Source organism: Poecile atricapillus, chromosome W, assembly GCF_030490865.1.
Source record: "Poecile atricapillus isolate bPoeAtr1 chromosome W, bPoeAtr1.hap1, whole genome shotgun sequence".
Lineage (NCBI taxonomy): Eukaryota > Metazoa > Chordata > Aves > Passeriformes > Paridae > Poecile > Poecile atricapillus.
The window spans coordinates 54490319-54513216 of NC_081288.1; the positions used below are offsets into that span (position 1 = coordinate 54490319).

At 36.4% G+C, this 22898-nt stretch overlaps 1 protein-coding gene across 4 annotated transcripts in view; it reads right to left on the bottom strand.

The window, feature by feature from the left end:
• Positions 1-22898, bottom strand: part of LOC131592057 (calcium-dependent secretion activator 2-like) — a 283092-nt gene that overhangs the window by 8170 nt on the left and 252024 nt on the right. For all 4 annotated transcript variants that reach the window (XM_058863314.1, XM_058863313.1, XM_058863312.1 and 1 more), the window contains 3 exons: positions 22691-22774; positions 22544-22576; positions 13314-13421 (listed from right to left, as the gene is read on the bottom strand). In XM_058863314.1, coding sequence (XP_058719297.1) covers positions 13314-13421; positions 22544-22576; positions 22691-22774 — 225 coding nt within the window. The remainder of the gene's footprint in view (positions 1-13313; positions 13422-22543; positions 22577-22690; positions 22775-22898) is intronic.

The window sequence follows — 22898 nt, forward strand, 5'->3', positions numbered from 1 at the left end:
CGCAGCACTTGTGCATTTTTAATAACAAGAGGGTCAACAAGGACACAGCTCCCTCAGTGCCAATAGTTGCCACACCAGGGCTATAAACGCTCTCAGTTCATCAGATTTCTTAAACAGTTCATCAGCTTTCTTAAACACCCTAAACCCCCTCAGCAGACCTTTAGTCTTAAATTAACAAACCAAAGCAATGAAAGAGGGTGCAGCTTGAATGGCCAGCATTGATCCCCAACGGGGCTCGGCGCAGCTACAGGCACTGAAAAACTCGTTCCATTGTCGGGAGGAATTGACAAACCTCCTCTCCTAAATAGTCCAGCTCAGACGGGCTGGAGGCACGCAGCTGTAAAGGGCTCCCCTCGCCCCGCTCCCAGCGCTCACAATGCGCCAGGCATGAGCTCTTTGTCAGGCCCAGACTCTGCAATTTTCTAACAAGGATTAAAGTTGTTTCTCGGCAGGGCTAGTGAAAAGCGATTTAGCAACATACCGTGCTTTCTTCAGGCAAGTTAAAGAGAAGTAGTTAAGGAATTTCATTATTCTGCTGACTGGTGGAAATACAAAACAAATATAATAAATATTCACCATCTTTCTGGGTGCCTGAGCTATAACATTCGCAGAATGGTTCAATTAAATATAACACTTATTGGCTGAAAGCAAGCACTTTGAATTTATTTTTGAAGATTTATTTTGAAGTTTTATAAAAAGGTGCAGCTGTTTGCCACCTGGAAGGAGGCTCAATACATAGCAATACACAATGGTTGAGTCTTTCTAGGGCTGGTATCCCTAACGCCTAAGACACAAGACCCCGTTGAGTTTCTATACCTTGACTGCTCCTGATAAATGGGGATTGTCATAATGCTTTCTCTGCTGAGTATGGCAGGGGAACAGCTTTTCTAGGAGCTGCATTTTATGTTCCTGCGGAAGCCTTTATCACACTATTGATCAGGAATTTAGTCACTCAGACAACAACAGGATGTTTCTACTTCCTTCAGCTTTACTTGCCCTACCAGAAACAGCAACAGAAAGTATACTTCTCACTAAATGCACTGTACACCAAATGCAGCATAACCTAAAATGAGAAAATAATAATGAGCTAATATAAGACAAAACATGAGCATGTTAAAATTTAAGTGCTAAAATACCTGGTTTTTATTAAAGGACAATGCTATTATATTGCTTCAAGTTTATGATAAAGAGCACTACAAGCAGACCATGGAACTTCTAGCATATTTAAAAAAATGTTAAATACTGACAAAATAAATAAGTTATTTCTTAAAAATGCTAACAGTAAAAGCTGAAAAAAGGTTGTGACTTAAGTTTCATAATTTATTTCCCTTTTTGCAAAATATGAATAGTCATACTGATTGCCTTTGTTGAATGCTAAAGGTTATAAGTGACACAAATGTCATTCATAGATTCTTTGAAAATACTCAGAGGTTTAGAAGGTATACCTGTATTTCAAGTTAGGTATAGATATCATTCACTTAAATGAGGACTCTTACCTCAGCAATGATGAGTTCATACAATTCTGAAAGATGGGAAGTCTTGGTAACTCTGAAAGCGCCCCCCAAGTCGTGTGTGTGTGTGGGGGGTCATAATGATGCCCCCACATTTATTCCTTTTGCATCTTTATTTTTCCCCTAGGAACTTCTATTTAAGATAAACTGAAAGCAATTAAAATTAAATTAAGCATGAGCGGAAAATCCATTGAGTTGGCTATGCTGGAATCATGGAATTAGCAGGAAGGACAAACAAATGAAGCTTTTTGCCTATTTAAAAAAAGAAGTCAGATATTTAAAAGCCCTTGGTCTGGAAAATGCCAAAGACTAAGTCAATATGGTGTCAAATGCAAAAACTCTATCTCTAGTCCTTATTTCACTACAGTTCCTTCCTACATTTTCATTCAAGGACTTGTCCAGAAGTCCTCCCATTGCTGTGTCACTTCTTTCTGCTGTAATGTTCCTGTGTTCCTCCTGAGCTCCTCCTTTGCACAGAGCCTCTGACACATTCCTCTTTCACCTCACCAGTCTTACATTCCTAATGCTTGGCACCATTTATCCAGGCATCTTCCTGGAAACATCTCAGGCTTTCATCCAGCTTCTGTGTTTTGCTTAATCCTCTGGGCCTGGAATGCTAAGTCACATTTTGAACTTTGTCTTAGGAATGTGCAAAAATGTTGCCTAAATTACAGGTATATGTATCAGGAAAGGAGAGGTGAGAAAGGAATCAGACACCACAGTCTGCTTCAACACATACTTCTGATACAAGATTTCATAAGTTTAGTCATTTGGAATTACAAACCCTCACCTATTTTAATTTTTCCTACCCTCCCCACCCTCCAGGTGCCCAGATTTTCTTTTATAAATCTGATTTTAGTAGATTTAAGAACTTACTTCTTGCACTCTACTTGGCCAAGGAAGAAAGCTTTTCTTTCTTCCAGTGGGATGCTTCCTATGTCTTTCTTTTGCCTTTTTTTTTTTTTTTTTTTTTCCCATTACTCCAACATCCCAGGAAGCTCAGAAAGCATTTTTTTTTCTTATGAACAAATACTTTAGTCTCTAGCCAGTCTCTTTTCTGCCTATTTGAATGAATGATTCCCACTGCCACTCCCAAAGCAAGCAGGGGAAAAGGGAAAGGAGCTCAACAGAAAAAGGAACCCAAACCTTGATGGGTTCAAAACTTGTTCAGAAAGACTTAAGAGGACAAACAAGTGAACAGTTGTTGGATGGGATATTTTGGTGATACAAGGAAACAAAATTAATTTTAAGAAATCAATAATGAGAAGAAAAGAAAAACCATGGCTCATTTAAAACCATATTAAGCATCTTTGAAATTTCTGATCAAAAAAGATACGGTTCTAAAAACAAAAGAACATCTAACATATGAAAGGCTTATCTTTTAGAAGGAAAGTAATTTTTTCATGTTTTTGGCTTCTAATTAAAAGATGGCCAGTTGCTATGGAACTACTGCAAATTTACAAATAAATATACACTTTTAATGCAAAATACACAGTACTCATCTTCCCCTGTGTTTCATACCGGTTGTTAAAGAAGCAATATACAATATTTATGCTACTTTATAACATTTGTGACTTTTTTTTTTTGTTTTTTGTGGCCTCTTCTCATATGGCAGATAAGCTGGGAAACTGTAAGCTTGAAAAATTAGACACACGTAACTTCCTTCTATGTCTGGACATATGTAATGTTACCGTTCTGATTTTACACAGTATGCACTAACATGATGCTCATGGCTGTGAGAGACTTACAGTATAAACAGTTTCTCTGCTTCACTCTGGATACACACTGCATCTGTGAACAAAACTTCCATAGGTTATTCTGGTGCTAAAACTCTGTGGAGCAAACAGTGTCAGTCTTGCTACACTGTGTTGTGTTGCAGTTTGGGTATATCCACAAACATCCTCTGAGGCACAGAACAGGGAACATCACTTGAGTGACCCTGAAATGAAAGCCAGCTTGGATCCTCAAAATAAACAAATTAACATAATGCAAAATGACCAAGTTGTTACTCATTATAACATCTTGCTATCAGGCTCTAGTTTTAAAAGCCCTGCAAATGTACTGTGCTGTACAAATCCTAAGCAGTCTTCCTAAGTGAATGCCTAACATTATAGAATCACAGAATGGTTTGAGTTGGAAGGGACATTAAAGATCATTCAGTTCCAATCCTCCTGCCATGGGCAGGGATGCCACCCACCAGACCAGGTTGCTCAAGGTCCCACCCAACCTGACCTTCAACACTTTCAGGGATGGGGCATCTCCAGCCTCTCTGGGCAACTCGTTCCAGTGCCTCACTACCCTCTGAGTAAGTACTTTCTTTCTAACTTCTAATCTAAACCTACGCTCTTGCAGTTTAAAACCTCTCCCTTGCTGTGTCACTACAATCCCCTATAAAAAGTGCCTCTCCTCCCTTTTAATAAGCCCCCTTATGGTACTGGAAGGTTGCTCCAAGGTCTCCTGGAGCCTTCTCTTCTGCAGGCTGAACAACCCCAGCTCTCCCAGCCTGTCTTCACAGGAGAAATGCTCCAGCCCTTGTATCATCTTTGTGGCCATCAGTAAAGTTAAAGGTCTGGGTTCACTCTGTAAGGTGTGCAATCAAGACACCCATCTCTCCTTCAGCCCAGTCATCCAGAACTAGTTCTCTCTCCCATGGAATGAGATATCGTCACAGGAACCACAGGAGACCTCCTGCTAGCTGCATTCCCCCTTTAAAGTAAGAATACTCTTCATTCCAGTACCAAAAGCAAGATAGGCTGAAACTGGGTCAGCATCTGTGCTGTAGCTTTTACACTCCAGTAGTTTTTGTCCTCGAATCTTCTACTTAGACTCTCTGCTCCCTGTGGAGTGAGGTCAAGTACATATTTTTATTACAGCATTTAAACCATCCTGAGTTCTTCTGAGTGAATATTTACAGGCAGCTCATTTCTTTCCACCTCATCAATCTTGACTCATCCGTTTACTCTTTATGTTACTGCAGTGCCATGTGATGGAGCTGGATGTAGCTGTGAAGCTGACAGGGAGATGCACACTGCTGGAGCTACTTCTCTCTCACAACACATCAGTTGGGCACTGCACTGAGCGGCCCTAATGTGGAGCACAAGTATAGCCTCCTACCTCCCTCTTGCTGTTCTCTTCTCCCTCTCTTTGGATGAAATGTCCTTGGACTGGGCAGGTGCCTTGTTTGTTCCTTTCCATCCTGGACCCTGTTGCCTGTGAACACTCAGCTGTATAAATTTTATAGCTGTGTTGGGTTTGTTTTTTTTAAGCTGATTTTTCTCTGCATTATTTTACCTTTTTTTTCCTTGCTCTTTAAGTGCAGTATACTGCAGAAGAAATTCATTGCAATGTAAATTAAGAAAATATACCTTGAAGCACCTGAAAATTATTTAAAGAAAATAATCTCTATATAGTTCAATACTTCTGCACATTTAAATCAGCACTAAAGCTTTGGTTTCCCATGATTAAATAGGTGAAGAAGCCCTTTCCACTGACAAATCTGTCAGAGCACTCTGCAGCATCCTTATCTATTCTGATTTGCAACATATCAACCTCTTTCTGTTATGCCTGACTCGCTATAGTAAACCTACATTATTGTTATGGTTTCTGGCACTATTTTTCCTGTAATGTGATCAACAATGTGGCTCTGTCTATTTGTGAACACTTATGCAGAGTTTTATTTTCCTTTTTCAACTAAGCTTGACCCAAATGAAATATAAGTATAAACATCAAGCCTGCAAGTAAGGTTTGAGAAGCCACAAGGTTCTCCTGCTGTTTATACGTGTGTGAATTACAGTACATCAAGAAATCAATATTCCCTAGATGGTGCTTGTGCCTGGCACTTCATGGTGAACAAATATTAGGTAAGACAATACAAATGGTAAAATCCTTATTGATTTCTCTTGACTGTGTAGAATGTGAAAGCTGTAGCCACAGTTAACACTTACTGACAGACTCATCTAAAGTTTCAGTGCTATTTTATATTTTTATAGTTGTCCACGTTCAATTGATTCTATTAAGTTGCTAGACACATTTCAAGCCATCTAGATAAGAAGAAAAAGTGCAGTGCCTGGAATGAGATGCTGCTACTTTATGCCTAGCAGGATAAAAAGGTTAAAGGACTAAATTGTGCCTGAATGTTGGAAGGAACTCTCTTTTATTAGCTAGAATTGTTATTGTTTTTAGTGAATGGATATTGTGAGTGATGGATAGATCCATTTAACTAAGTTAATAAATGAATGAACAGTATATACCAGAAATGCATATAAAGAAACTGTACTGGAAGCTCCCAGTATTACAGACCCTCCCCAAACAAACAAGCAAAACCACCTTGTGGTTCTATTTGATTGAAAAATTTCCCTCAGGGGAAAAAAAAATATATCAGATGGGCTTTAAAATATTAAGTTTAGGATTTTTTTTTTCTCCCCATTTTTCCTCTTGTGACTCAGAACACCCATTTAAAATTGCTTTTTAAGAGCAATTTATACAGTGTTCTTTTTCTTCTTTTCAAAGAAGTGAGCTTCTCACACAAGTCAGGGAACTTAGAGGGTAAGGCAGTATAAGGAATTCTGAGTATCAGGCAGTTATCAGTTTTAGTGCCCTAAAAATAATCTTCTATTTCCCCTTTATACCCACAGAGCACTTTTAGCAAGATATCAGAATATCTATTTCATAGTTTCTTACTCCCCTGATGGAAAAATTTAAGTAATATTATTGAATTGGTGTGAAAAAGGTGTCAGACGTCCATTCCATGAATATTAAATGCAGACTGGGCTATGGGATACTTAAGGTCTTGAGAAAATAATTTTTATATCTTTTTGGGTTGTGTAGTATACAACAAAATGGAAATTCAGGAATTAGAAATGTCATAAAGAATGAAGACATGTGAAAGTGCATCATATCAGAACCATATAAAATAAAGTCACTGTGTTATGACATTGTGTTTCTCTAGAGAAAACACTATCAGCTACAGTATAAAACAGTTTACAAAGTGCTGAATATTCTCATCCTGAAGCAGCAAATTCTGAAGCACATGCTTTACTTTAAGTGTGTTGTGGTCATACTGGTTTCAACAGTACTGAGCTTTGCTGAAGTCATAGCAGCATAATCAGCACCCTCCAAGAGTGGGCACTCTTTTTCTCAGCATAATCCAGAAAAGAAAATTAAAATAAAACTTTTACACTATATGAAATCAGATAGAGGTTACATTTTTCAGATTTCAAATGAACTATTTTTACTTTATAGAGATTGCTACCTTGAAAAATGAGGTGAGTTTATTTGAAAACATCAGGAATAATTTAGTGAACTTTAAAAAGACTTTGAACAATAAGTTTGCAAGATGTTGCTTCCATCTTGCAGAAGACTTTCTTATATTTGAGCATGTCAATATAACTCACTTTTCCAGTGACACTGCCTACAGTTTTCTTTAAAATTCTTTTACCATAAAAGAAACAACTGTTTCAAAATTAGAAAAAATTCTGTTAGATCATGAGACAGCTACAGAGTGGTCTACATATCACGAGCTTTCTATTTCCCCTATAAAATAAGAGACGTAATTAAAGATGAGTTAAGACTTTGGTGAAAATCTAAAGAGCATCGGCAAATCTGAGCACTGCTCAGCTTTTCAATTGCTTTTCTACTTCTCAGTTCTTTTAAATGGTTTTCTATGGCAGGAACATTTTTCTTAATTAGTCACAGCTAATTACTGTTCTGGCATAGACAAGTAATCAGAAATGTCAGAGCTGCAAGGCTACATCTCCCTAATCCTTTGATAATAATTTAGCCTCCTGGGAGGGCCTCAAGCTGCGGTAAGTAGTGGCTGACAATAAGGCAAAATTAGGTGGGCAGCAGACCATTAGGATAGAAAAATAAAAAGCACTACCAAATCCTGCTGAGCACCATCAGGCAACTAACTACACTGCCAGATGAGGTGCCTGTTTAAGCCTGTGTTGTTAATTAGCTGATTCTACCAGACCTGCCACATATGTCCAGGTGCATCGTGCAAAGATGCGTATTTCTGGGTTTGCGCCAAAGGACAATTTTGCACTGTGATCAAATTTCAAGAATCTGAGAAAGAAGCCCACATATTTCTTGACGATTACTCTGGGTTACCAAAGAAATAAGAAGATCAACAAGCTACAATCCATTTTTGTTGAGTATTTTTTTAAGTAATTAGGCACGGTCCTCTCATGTTTCTTGGAGGTTAATACAAACACAGCTTTTGATTCAAATATGGCCTTTAACCAAGTAGACCTTTTGTCAAATCACACACTTGCAAATAACTACATAACAACAAAAGTGAAGATTACTTATTAAAATTAGCGTGACAGGAAGTAATTTGAGAATAAGGGAAAAAAAAAATCACAATTAAAATTTTATAGAAAAACATTGCTGAATACTAAATACTACAAAAATAGTGCTTTTGAGGAAAACATAAGCAGCACAAGGAGCTGGCACTACTGAAAACTCAATTTAAATTAAGTGTTCCTCTTAGTTGTGTAACACTACAATTTGCACATTTTTAAACACTTTTTTTTTTTTTTTTTGCAATAGGTCAGAAAACCTATAGAAATTAGGCAATTGAATAAAGCATTTGGCAAACAGAATGACTGGCAAACAGAAATTAGTCAGATGAGTACTTCATATCTCCATTTAGCCATTGAGCAGAGTACATATCATAATAACCTTTGAAGAATAATTAAGACCTCAAATAATCTCAAGCACATCATTGAACTTGAATTATCCATCCCAGCTACTAATGGAAAATGAAAATAATTGTTGGAATATGGGAACACCGCTAGCATTTAATAAACATTCCAAACAAAATACAAGCAGTTTTTCAACAGAAAAATAATATCACATTACATCTGAACCTTTGAAATACAAAAGCCAAAACCAGCTATGTACATCTGGAGTGCTTAAGCTTTTAAACTGCTCATAAAGACATTCAGTCTTTCTGCACTCCAAAGGCAGTTTGAGTTCCCTGCCATATTCAACGCTTACACAGCTTGTGGAATTGTTACCATGCACGAGGCCACAGCCTCCAGAAGTCCTCTGACATGGGCAGTCCCTGCAAAGTCAGCAGGAATACTGCATCACACCACACCAGTTTAGCACCTTGGCAATCAGGGCCAAAGCCAACATCTGCTCACAGGTGCCATCTTGTACAAGATAACCATGGGCAGCACTTTGCCAGTGCCCACCTTTCCAGGATGTGCACTCTGACTATTTCATGTGTTTATGGTACACTTGGGAAGAGGTTTACCAGAAATTATAGCCTAAAAAAACATTGGAAACCCTTTCAGTTGTATCAATGGCTGAATGCTGATGCATTAAAGCTGTTCTCTGAAACCATTCTCTGTTTCTCAGAGCAGCAATCACTTATTGCATAAAGACTTCATTGCACATATAGTCTTAATAAAACTGTCATCATACATCTGTTTACACCGTAAGTTTTCCACAAGAAACACAAATATAACCTGTTAGATAATGCTCTCAATGACAAATACACCAAGAGGGAATCTGAAGCAAAATTGTCCCGAATGATTTTTTTTGAATGTCCATACTTCACATGCAGTTCACAGGTACAAGAAAGTGAGAATCTACCCAGGTGGCACTTGGGAACTAGACATTACTACAGAAAGTAAGTATTGCATAGATGCTTAAACGCAAAATTTAAAAAATGCTTTTCCAAGAGGTTTGTCAACAAAATCCAATTTTGTTTAAAGGAAATAGTTTCTGATGTATATTAAAAGTCTGATGTATATTAAAATGCTCAGGAGTTCAAGATTTATTAGTCTCATCCTAAAAATTCTAGTAGAAACATGAAGCTAAGTCTAGTCAATGGGAATAACCTGGCATGTTTATGGACACAGCACTGCATTTATTAAAGCTAATGGTAAAATGTCTATTGATTTTGAGAAGGTAGAACCAGATCCCATGGGAATTTCATAGTTGGGCATTTTTAAAATCTGATAATTTTGTGATCAGATACACAGCACTGTTTTTTTATAGGCTGCACAGATGCTCTTACATTACCCAGGAAACAGATTATCTTTATAAATAAGAGAGATGTTAATAACAATTAGTAATATTCTCTATTTTTTCTAGGTTTGTGTAATTATATTCTAAGTATTTAATTTTTCCATTCACCAACCTGATTTACTGTCTTTTCTAAAAATGAGTATTTTTTAAATTATTTACTAAAAACTAGAACTAAAGTTATATACTGTTTCTAAAACATTAACCCAGAGCTACTGCAGATCTTAATCATATGCAATGGATTACAAACATTTCAAGTGTTCTTTAAGAAATTTCATGTTAAAAACAAATAAACTCTTCTCTCCATTCCCCTTGTGCTCTCAACTATAAGCTGTTACTGCATGAGAGTGGGATATAAATGTCCTGAATTCCTGTGACAGAAGAAATTTGACAAGCAAAATTCCCAGCTGATTTTAGGAAGAAGATCATGTCCCATACTGCAAAAGAAGGCAAAAATTCCCATGTCTTTGATAAACTGACCAAGTGAAAAATCCTTGTGACTTCAAACCTGGTGACTAGTTTTGAGAGCAGGAAGGCAGCACACTGACCTGGGAGAGACCAATGCTACCAGGAGCACCTGGACATATTTCTCTGCCTGCTGTCTACAGCCCTTCTGGAGGAGGTAATAATGCAATGTATCCAGAAACTAAGTTTTTCAGTGGAAATGAAGGAAAAAAATTTCCACCTTGGTTCTGCTGCATGATCAGCAGATGTACTGAAGCACAAGATTTCAATGGTTTAAAAATGGTGCAAAAAAACTACCAGCCCAGTCTTTTTTCAAGGTCACTGGAGATTTGAACCTCTTTCACATTTAAGGGTTCATATCACAAGCTTCAGTTCCATTCTCCTTATTTTTGTATCCTGTATAGCAGGACACTGCTTTTATAAGCTTACCAAACACTGCCATAAAACACAACATATTTTTTTGTCTTCTCTCCAGTTTGAAACTTCTCAGGTAGATTAAAAACGTTACAACTCCTAGCCTTAACATATTGTGACTAACTGTCAAGCAAGCATTTGTATTTGCATCAATATTTTTCTTAAAATTAAATGATCTTTGTTATTTATGTGCATAACTTTGTGTGATAGACAGGCTGTTCACTTGGTCACAGTAATAGCTGTTAGCATATAGCAGCCCTGGATCAAGTCAGTGATATCAAGACATAAAGAGTTTGCAATTATACATTTTTGTGGGTTAAAATAGTGTCTCAGGCCTGATCTTCTCCATAATTATAATTAAGATCTCTAGCACACAGTCAGGTTTTCAGCTATTCTGGATGAGGTATTTCCCTGGTTGAAGTACAGGGAAGTGTACTTTTCCTCTTTCACTTGGCTGATGTTTACTTAGCTGATACTAATTCAATGTGTTTGAAGAGAAGATCTACAACTCTAGCCAGCCTAATGGCTTCAAGTACATTTACATAAAAATGTGAATACATTTTATTCTTTCTATTGAAATATAACTTCATAGATTTGAATTTATAAAAATAATATCTAAGTTTTCTTCAAGCAATAATTAAAAAAAAAACCCTTCAAAAATCATCCACAAAATCTTGCTCAGTCATAATGTTCTAAATCTGAATTAACGTCAGGAACGGCAAATTAACAGTGAGATGACTTTGTTTTACATTTCTGCATGCTATGAGCTTCCATATCTGTTAATGCCTTTTTAATGCTGCATCTGTCCAATCAATTATATTTCCCAGTGTGATGTTACATAGAAATGTGATACCACCATGTAGAAAGAAAAATAAAGACACAAATAGATACCTGATACAAAAAAAGACATATGATATATATACTTTTTCTTTACTAACAGATACAAGCATTGGTCACAGCAGCATACAATATATACCACTGATTAAAAGGGGACAGAAATTGGTTTGCAAACTCAAAGACAAGTGCTGTATCAGAACTTGTGTCCATACAGTAGATGTCTCTTGTGCTGAAAAGCTTAATTGCTGAAATGAAATTCAGCAGAAGAATTCCTTAACCCATGTTAACCCATGAAGCCCTGTCCTTGTCTTAGTGATAAACCAAAATCATGCCAGAAACTGTGCTGGTGACTTAATGGTGTGGAGGATCCCTTGCCAGTTCTCTGGCCCATGCCCTGGCCCTGGCCAGTGCCCCACAGTGACACAGCCTGAACCTCAGTCCCATCCCACTACATCAAAAAAGTCATCATGATCTCTCCAGTGAGAGTTAGACTTGGGCTTAGGCAGATAATTTTATTAACATTCAGGAAATGACAACATAAGCAAAAATAACCCCAAAGAAAAACAAAAAAATAGAAACTTGAAAATGAAACATATGCTTGCAGATTCATTGCAAAAGCAAACTGAAGCAGAAGTTGCTAATACAGTTTTAGTACTTTGTGAAGGTGCCAGCTGGATGGATGATAATTTTTCTACCCCTGCAGGGCATCAAAGCTTTTATAAAATCATTCTTTTCACACATATTAGCACTTAGCTTACTAAAACAGATGATACTTTTTTTTTCTTTTTTTTTTTGTAAGGATGCCTGGGAGTGTCTGGAAATATAAAATCTGAGAGTTAAGTCTTATTTTGACCACCCAGTCTAACAAACAACAAACACTGACATGACATACCATGGCTGAGAGTCTATATTATGGGACCTTCTGTGACTGCCACAACTGAAGTGTCATAGTAAAGGCTGTGAATTGCTGTTATGAAAACATTTGCTGTATCTTGCATAATTAAATGAAACTGCCAGCAAAGCTTTCTAAAATACTTAGGAGATGACACAAATAAATACATTTCAAAGTCTGTATTACGTTCCAGAATTAGTTTTGTAATAAATTCCATTTCACAGTGCAAAAGATGACTTCTTTTCCTGTTCGAATTCCTGTATAATTGTGACTGAGATAATTGTCATGTAAACTGATCCAAGCTTATAGTTAAATAGCTTTTATTTTACATATATTTTACATGTGTAGTGTTTTAAATTTATACAGAAGGTACTATTTCAGCTGCCTACAGCATCTCCTTCAGGCAATTAAGAAAAGGACATACTAGACATAAATTAGTAGTCAGAACTTGAATAAACTGAAATGTGATCATTTCTAACAAAAAGATGAGGAATCAGGGCAAAGGAATGAATGGAAGGAGGATGCAGAAGTTATTATCAAAGCTGAGGAAAATTATTGTGTGCACCTTGAGGATAAGGATTACTCTGAAATTGCAGAAATCAGATTAGAACTTTGAAAATGAGTTTAAAAATTCAATAAATATTTATAAATGTCAACTTTAAGAAATTAAAAGTCTTGAACTGGAAATCCATAAAACAAAATTCTAAAAGTCATTCCACTGAAGTACCAGTCAAACCCACAGTTGTACTTGGCATCTCTGTACTCTTTCCATAGAGAAACAGGCAGTGATATGTAAAAGTTCTTAATTTAGGGAGATTTAGTCTGCAATGGAACCCACAAACCACACCAATCCAATATTCTCCATTAACAAATTAAAAATTGAAAGATGGAATATAATTGGACTACTCCCAGTGGAAAAATTACTATTTCAAATAATAATATTCTACCAATTTTATTTCTGTCTTCTAGTACTTTAATTTTCAAGAAAATACTTAAGGAAAGACCACCCTTGACAGCTGAAGATTGTAAAAATGAACAAAAGAAAAAAAATCAACAGAGAAGAATACTTGAACAGCTTGCTTAACACCATCAAAATCCAGCTTATCCCTTCTGATGTAGCAGTGATACCAGCAAACTTTGCAAGGCTAGTTACTTACATCAAATAACTTCTCTATGTACATTTCCTCATTGACCTTTTCTCGAAGGATATCCTGGTTTTGCCGAACAAACATAATGTAGGTATCTGCTAGATCCATTCCTGGTTTCTGTGAAGACAAAAAGTGAGGGGAGAAAGTAATGGGAAGGGAAAGACAAACCTCTCAACAACTGAGACTTAAATAAGTTAAACATAATGAAAATAAATGTTACCATGTTCATACATGTACAAACTACTAACAAAATCTGCTGTGAGTTCTGGGTTAGTTACCATGCTGTAGTGGTTTAGTCACCCCATGACACATGTTCAGGAGATTTCACTATCAATGTAGTTCTACATATTTTAATTAATGGATGTTCTGAGTCATAAATCTACATTGCTACATGCAGTTCAATGAAATCTTGGCTCTGGCAACATCAGTGGCAAACTCGGACATCTTCCCCTTTTTTCGATAGTGAAGCTTTTTCATAAGGCAGCCCCTCCAACCTGAGAGTGGAGATCCAAATTCTGCTATCACATTCAGAACATGCTTAAAAAAAGCATTCAGTTCCTTTTTCACTTTCTAAGATTTCTTCTAATTTACTTCAAATGTACAGCTGAATTTTGTGTTTGACATTAGCTTCAACTAACTGCAATTCAAACTAAGCTCAAGCACATCCCTGAGAGCAAACAGCATAAAAAGGCTGTTTTGAGTGTAGTCCTTTATATTTTGCAAACTGTTGCACTGGTGCAGTTAGCCCAGAGGATGGCTAGGGGAGGAGCAAGGACCAAAATTTTTCTATGTTCTGTATGAATAGCAGAGCAGGCATAATTTTTATACCACACGCCCAAACATGAGCCAGGCTAGGATACGTCATGTATATGTGATACTACAGCCCCACAGGCACAATGAAAATAGGATATGAACAACACTGCAAAATATTTAGCATATTTTAAAAGCCTGTATGCATGAACATGCTCATGTAGTTAAAATATTAACGTATCATTTTATATTAAGGCTTCCTTTCTAGCCTGCAAGTGAATATTCAACTTTAAATTTTTCTTATTTCTTATTATCGTGTATATAATATTTTGTAATGTATATAAACAGGTCTGAAACACAAGAGGGAAGGAGAGATGCAACATGTCCATACCAAACCTTGTGCAGAAAATGCTGTCATCTATTACAGTAACAGGATGACAGCATTCTTTCCTCAAAGCTGGAGTGAGTGAAACCTCCTGGGTTATGAGGTTCAACTCTTTTTACCCTGAATCTAGCATAGACATATAGAAAAATAAGTTCCAAAATATAGTATTTTCTTTTTCATTTATATATGTACACAAATGGCAGTCTCATTTTTTAAAAGTAGCCATTAAATGTCGAATGCTGGCCAGCTTTAATACTTGTAGCATCTCCAAAACCCACAATGAAAAGCTGAAATATCTCCTTCACTTGGACTGGTCATTCCAGAGGCAATGAAAACTCATTGCAAAAACTTACCCCATCTGTATATGTTTAGATGAAACTCTTAAGAGTAAAGCAGGACCATTGATATTTACACCTGCATCACACACCTAAATCCTAAGCACAGAATAAAAAATCTAAGACTTCAATAGATCAAACATTTTCTATTGGAAAACTTGACTGAGAGCAATCAATAGATCTCCTTTATAAAAAAGTACCTTCACTAAAATGTGATAGAAATTATTTTATAATAAGACAAAACACAAAGTGAAGCAGATTTAAAACAGAAAACTCCATATTTTATCTTAGTATACTCATTTGTGATGGCACAAGAGAATATAATCAGTGTTGAAACCTTATGTACTTTCTAAAATCTGATACACAATTTATAGGAATTGGACTGGAGTTAATGTAGAGGAATAATGGAAAAATATTTTGAAATTTTCAGAGATGGGTGAAGGAGATAATCTAGTAAATGAGAGGCTGATTATAGTTCTTGAAGATATACATTCAAATGTATTAATGAATCTTCCACTGAATTCTAAAGTCCATTGGTTCTGCAATTAATAGAATATTTTCCTTTACTAAGTTCAATAAAAAATATTCATCTTGCAGACAAGCAAAGCAAGAAAAGTAACATTTCCCATCAGCATTAACTCCCTTATCTTTGAGATGTTTACCTAGTCTTGAAGCTGTGACATATGGGAATTTCACACCTAGTGAATATATTTTCATGCAGCTTGTGGCACAGGAGTGTAATCATTAAAAGAATATACACAAGTAAGAGTAACTGCAACAGCTGGTGACATTTACCAATTAGAATTACAGTTCTTTAAAACACTTCATCCTTCTTAATGTGTGCAGGATAATTATCTTTGAAATTGCTGTGGAAAAAAAATTAATTTTCCTTTTAAACAGTATCTGACTACAGTAGAAGTAAGTCTGTGTAAGGCAGATTATCAATACTCCAAAGTATGTCTGTTTTAAACCTCACCAAAATCATTGAAGGTTAATCATCTTTGCTCATGGTGGGCAAAGTATACATTAAACACTGAATGAACCAACAGTATATCAAATACTTCATTATCTCTTCATATTGCATGCATTGAATTTATTTGTTTTCTCCAAGTAAGTGGAAGAAGAAAAGGAAGCTATTATCAGCACCAAAATAGCTTTAATGCTGAATAGTTAATGTTTTAACTTTTTTTTGTAGGGATTATGCATTATTTGGAAACCTTGATTACACTATCCTCTACTGATTTGTCCTAAATTATCAGAAAAAACCCCAAATTAATATAGAATTAAACAAGCAAACAACAACTAAGAAGTTTCATGTACCTTAGAAGACAAACAAATAGAAACTGAGATATATTTTAAATAACTGTCACAGGGAGCATTTAATTGAAAAGACTAAAGCATTCCAGTCTCCATATCCATACTCAATAAAAAAAAAAGACAACAACTGTGAATCTCTAGAAGAACATCTGCTGAAGTTAATGAGAGTTATTTGCACATCTTTGGGAGAAAAATTTAACCTGGTATGCTATCCAGGTAAGAATAAAAAAAATATTGTCTGAAAGTTTCCCCAAGAAAAAAGTGGGTTTTTTAATGATAGATAGAAAGTTGTTATAAGTTTGTTTTATTCAGAACAGCAGACAAGCTGTTTTGCCTATCTGAAAATGAAAGAGAACCAGACAAAGAGATGAATGGAGAAACTGGAAACACAAAGACATCAAATAAAATACCAGGAAATTAAGAGTTGTAAATAGGGTTACTTTGTCGCTGGTTACACAAGTAACTGAATACACCGGCGAGTGAATGAGTTTAAACAAGGGTGTAGGCTTCAGCACATTCTTTTTTAGGGTTAATCACTAGTTAACCTGGCAAGATGAACATGCTGTTTGGGGAAAAAAAAATTAAAAATCCTTGTTAATTATATATTGCAAGTGCTCTTACTTCCTGCTGCTGCACCTAATCCCACAGGTGCAGGTTGTCTCTTACTATTCAGTGGTAGGTGGGTCCTGACTGCCAGGAACCTTTTCATAGCAATAAATTCAGATAAAGAAGAAACAGCTTAATTTTCCCCATTTGAACAGGAAAACATTATCAAAGTTTCTATTTAACATGGACAAATGTTAAAACACATTATTTCAGCTTCCAAGATGTTGTAGAAGCTGTTTTATGACTGACATGCATGGGTCTCACTGGCAATATTTGCCTGAAGCATCTACTGAAAAGTAATGCTGCATTGCCTTAAGTTCCAGGCATTCAAATATTTTGCTGCTGAAAGATTGCAGTGGGTTTAATGCTGCCACTAATATTAGGCATTTTCCTACAGGCTAGGTATACCTAAGTTTCTGAACAGTATTTTGCAATGCAACAGTTTGGCATAAATCTCAGTGAAAATCATGTACATTTGTGATACTTAAGTTATGTTTATTCTCACTTTGACATTTGTCATAGAACATTTCTTAGCATCATAGACTATTAAATGAACTTATATCACCAAAAAACCAAGAAACCAGCCTCAACCCGCTACACTAGTTTTACTGAGTTGCTATCTTGCCAAAGCATTAATGTTTCAGAGATGAGAACAGATGCTAGAGACTAACAAATAACAATAACAATACAATACAATACAAAAAATACAATAACAACATTTATCCAGTTTTGTGCTTGTTCTCCTCTCCACCTCTTTCCCCCCCTTGCATCCTGGAGAGAGTAATTTTAACTACAGCATGGTTGTAACAATGCAATGAAAAGGAGTGATGAGCTGGAGGGGGCTATTGTGAGGAACACAGGAGCTCCTTATTCAGTGTCTACCACTAAATGAAAGAGCATGTTGGAAAATTTCACTGCCTGAAAGTTCTTCTCTAAATACTGCAAGGCTCATCACTTGGGCTTTGGAATTACAAAATTAAAATATCATTAAAATACTTCTGGAATAAAAACTACTTGTATGCATGGCTAGATCATCATCCCCATCATTTCTTACAAAATGAAATACATGAAATACATAAGCCAGGCAGGAAGGTGCACCATTTGCATAATCAGTCTATTATAAAGGTAAAATTTTAATTTCACATGGTTATAAAATAAATTGTTTTGTTTAAATGAAAATTACAATGCATTTTCTCTTTCTCAAAAACATCTTCCTGAAAAGAAACAGCAACTTTGGCAAGGAGGAAATGTGTGTGTTTTGAGAAGTGTAGAAAATTTAAACTGTGATTCTGCAAGCATTTACACAAACACCTTTTCAGATACATACAGTTTCATTGTATTCATGGGGCAACACAGGCATGCAAATGTCTGCAGTGGGATTTTGATTCTTCCAATCACTACAGCCCCTATGACAAAATTTGGTTTTAAAATATAGGGTATTTTCCTCCATAAACTTATATTTTACTATGCTATTTTAGCTTTCCTACTGATTAGTAGCCATCCTTCTGATTGCCATTTAAGAGGTATCTCAAAAATATTGCTGACTTAAAACAGATGCTGCAGGGCCTTCCCTCCAGTTCTACAATAGCTTGTTTTCACAGATTGGAAAACAGAAGGGCCAGTTCCCAGGTCTGGGTATACAGAAGAGAAGGAAGCCAGGAGAAGCCCTAAACACAAGGATAATATCCCTTCCGTGGTCTTTTTTTTAAAAATAGAGTTCTACAAGAAAACCCAGCTTAAAAATGAATAGCACCATACAGCCACACCTGAATAAACACTTATTTGCCTCAAAAAGTTTTTACTTCTTAAAATCAGTTAAATGAGGCCATTCAGTACAAGTGTGATATTTGAAAATGAAGGTATCTGGAAGGTCCCCATGTGTATCTGCCTGGTAGGAGGCAGAGCTCCTTCTTTGGCCTCTACTAGACCCCGTAAGTCAAATGCTGGCACATGTGTGAGGCCCCTTTTCATACCTTTGATCCCCACATAAAGGCAAGAGCGGAGCGAGAGGGCTGGCATTGTGCGAGCTGTGCACTGCTGTCAGCCCTGGCTCCTTCAAATGGCCTCTCTGCACTTGCTATGACAGGTGGCCCATATGAAGAGAGGGAGGATTAGGTTCCTTCTGTGCCCTCTAAGTAACTGGCATAGATTACTGGCTCCTACAAAGGGATTTAAACATACCTTTCTGAACAAAAAGCAGTATATACATGAGCATGTAACTGGATGCTCAATTTGTATGAGTAATTGCTCTGGTTCTATTTGCCAATGCAGCAAATGTGTGTAGAAATGGCCAGCTAAAGACACAATAATTTGTATGCAAAACTGACTTACATGATGAGAAACTGAACACAATGAAATTATCTACATGATTAAGGAATGATAATTATTAGAGATTAACAACATACTTTTCCTTAACCTCAATTTTACTGCATTCTTTCCCTATTCTCATTAATTAACTGGCTTTGTGAACAGAATATTAAAAAGAAGGGAAAAATATTAGGTTGTACTTCTACATATCCTATGGATTGCTTAGACTTTAAGAGAAACTAACAAAGGATTGTAGTGGATTTGGATGAGTTGTGTATTCAAAACAGCTTCTGCACTCCCAGTTTTTGAAACAGAGCATTAAAAAGAGAACCAATGCCATTCTTCACACACTACTTGCAACATTTTTGTTATTTTCCTCCAAACATTTGGTTTCTTCCACTTGCACAGCAGCCACATTTTTTTTTTCCACTGCAAAACCTTGTGTACTGTGACAATTACCAGTGAGGAAAGTGTATCAGCAACTAGATTTTTTCATGATTGTTTTTAGGAAATCACAAGATGTCACTGTTATTCTTCCTAGTCTGGGTAATTTTGCAATATTGCTATTATTTCTGTCAGGGTTTCAATTACCAAAAGATACGTAGTGTCCACATAGTCCTCTATGCATAGCTGGGGAAAGCAATGAGAGCTCCTTGGGACTGCATATGTCCCACTTCTTGAAGTGCATTCTGAAAAATTGAGGCTTATGTTGCATGTTTTCTTAAACAGTTTAAAAACCCACAAAACCACTTTTTTTTTTTTTTTCTTATCTTGGATGTAATCAATCATAATTCTCTAGCAAGATTAATGAATAGAGGGGTATACAGCACGGGTAGGTAGCATTTTTACTAACCTATCTGCCAAATGAACCACAAGTCTGTGCCTATCTTTCCCACCCTGGTCCTGAGAAATTGAGGGATGCTGTCTAGGGAGTGTGCACCTCCATGTCCAACTATTTATTGTCTAAACCCTCTCTCAATATTAATGGAATTAATCTTTTTCTCAAAATGACCAAAAATCATCCAGGAATGTCTTCCTACCTTTTCAATAATTTACTATTTTTATTTACTTTTATTTAACTTTTTTATCCCCTTTACCTCTTATCCTCCCTCTAAAACATTTTGCTCAATACTACCTTCATTTTCTTCTAACATTTTCTTTGCCTAGTTAGCTTCTTTTTATTTCACTACAAACCAGCATATTTTTCCCTGTTTGCCAAATCCTGGTAATCAAAGATCAAAACCTCTGTCAAATCCACTCACTCAAACAACCCCCCGAAACCCCCTGACCCTCCTCTCCCCGCCTTTCTCCTCTAGATACACCGAGTGATCTCACTTGGATGGAGTGGGGCACAGGGGCACAAGGCCATTGTCTAACACACTGCACATATCTGTATCTACATCAAAAGAAAAAGCTGACTGTGGTCACTTTAAAGTAACTTTCACACATGCAGCTATATGGTAAGGAAGGACAAGAAGAAATTTTACAACACATTAGGTCAAAATAAAACCAGGAGGCATTTAATTAGCTTCAGTGCAGGCTTGCTAGGTCACTGTCACACTACCAAGAGCTCAAAGTCCATTCCTCCCTGTGTGCTGCCCCTCACTCCACTGCCCACTTCAGCTCTGAGCCCAGGTGACGACCTTGTGATGTGACGGCTTTCAGCCTCCTCTTACAGCTGGAATTTTTAACTTTGACATCTGGTGATTTTAGGCCCTATTCAGACTGGACAGCTGCTGTCAGCTGTGACAGTAAGGGCTCTTGGCCTCAACTGCATCCTCACAACAAAAGAACGTGAAGAAGAAAAAGCAACCCGCAACCTATGAAAATCTTTCAACACAGGTAAAAAGACCTCCAGAATTTGGAAAATCTTTGGGCAGATCCACAGCTTCCCTGAAGCACAGTTTACATCTGTAGTTTACAGCTGTGGAGCTATGGTCCAGTTTAAAAGCTTGGCTGTGGGAAAGGTGTGTGAGAAAGCTGGGGGGTGAAGACATTGTGATAACACAAGGATCTTGATAGCCTGTCAATAATCTGGTCCTTTCTTCAAGCCAAGCACCACCATTCAGTGAATGTGAGAAGGGCAGTGGGGCTCCAGCAATCATCTCCCTGCTCACCTCCCTCTTTCTCTGAACAGTGAGTACATGCCTGTGTGACCTGATTTGCAATATTCCCCAGAGCTTGTGGCAAAGGTATTTTTCAGTCTCACTTTTATTGTGAACTTCAACATCAATGTATCCATGCCAATGTAAAAGACTTTGATGTCTCCTCCTCACAGAGATGTAATTTGGAGAGTTTTCCATAATATCTGAAAGAAGCCAGTGAATTTCTAATTTGTCCACTAATTTTTTTCTTTAGGCCTTTGAGTCTTAAGTGTCCCAACAAGGATCTCTTGCAGCAGCTACACAGCACAGCACAATATATTAAGAAAATGTAAACTAAATTAACTGGATTTGATATGAGGTCATCCCTTTGAATGAAAGCCTACTTTTTTCTTTTTTGTGAAACAAAAGAGCGCTTATTTAAAAGATAAAAAAACCCCAGGCAACAAAATAAGGAAAAAGACTGAAAACATCATCTGAAAACAACAGAAATGTAACAATTTATCTTATGAATAAAACAAATATAAAGACAACAAAACAAAAAATTCCAGAAACAGAGATTTTTCCTTTTATTTAACATGCATCAACTGAAAAAAAATTCACTTAAGCTTGCATTTTTCAGGATAGAACTGCTGTAGGTTTTGCTGACCATGATACAGTTTAGCATATTTGGAATTCATCTATGTTTTTATTTAATTTTTCATTTACATAATAATTGTCACTCATGTAATAATTGTAGTCTTTTTTTGCTGTGCTTGGATAATAAGTTTTTTTTAGAACTGCATTAAAAAGGGATGAGAATGCAGACTTAACAGAAAACAAAGGATATTGACAGTGAAAATGACAATATTAAATAACTTTACTTATTTAGAGGAAAGATATTCTACTCTCATACTCTAATAAAAATATTTTAACAGCTGAATTTTGCCTTTATGTATAAAAGAACTCCAACAGTTCCCCTTTATTTTTTACTTATAGCACACAAACATTTCACAACCAATGGTAAATCAAATGGAGATTGAGCAAGCAAGGGGTTAAATAAGCAGACCTGAGTCCTGAAGTAAGAAATCAAGTTATGATGGATATTCAAGTATGATGCTTTTACTTGTTTCTTATACTACACATTTGAACAATATATCCAAATTATGGTAAGACCCCCACAAAAAGGTATCTAACTTACAACCCTCACTCTTCCATAACTGAAAAAGTGCATTGAGAATAACCTTTCCACAGTTTGCTTTGAGAGTTACTTATTGCACAAGGGAAATGAAATGTCTTCTCAGGGTTGTAGTGGCTGTTTAAATACTCTATGTAAAGCTGTAATGAATCTCTGTAGGAAAGCAAAATGTCAACAATAAAAAATGTGAGCTAATGCCCCCCAAATTTCTGAATTATTATGAATAATAGAATAAATAAATCTAAAAGTATTATACTTACCGGAACATCAACATATTTGGCAGCTGCTTTTACCTTTAGAAAATTAAGCATAAAACACACGGTAAGTACTTATTATTACAACTTGCACACAATTTCAAAATTATGAACAGAACGAAAAACAGAGCCTTTGAGAATCCAAACACTTACAGTGAATGAAACTAATGATGAGAAGAAAGTACCTTCATCATATCTTGACAATTTAGACAGCACACCTTCTAACACTGAAACAACCTGGAGGAAAAGCACAGAGAAAAATCTAAATGCACAGTGTGAAAATTAAATATTTGTAATGAGAATGGGAATTTTTCTTCCTCATATTTGCCTCGATCAGCAGGGCAACATGAACTGTAAATCT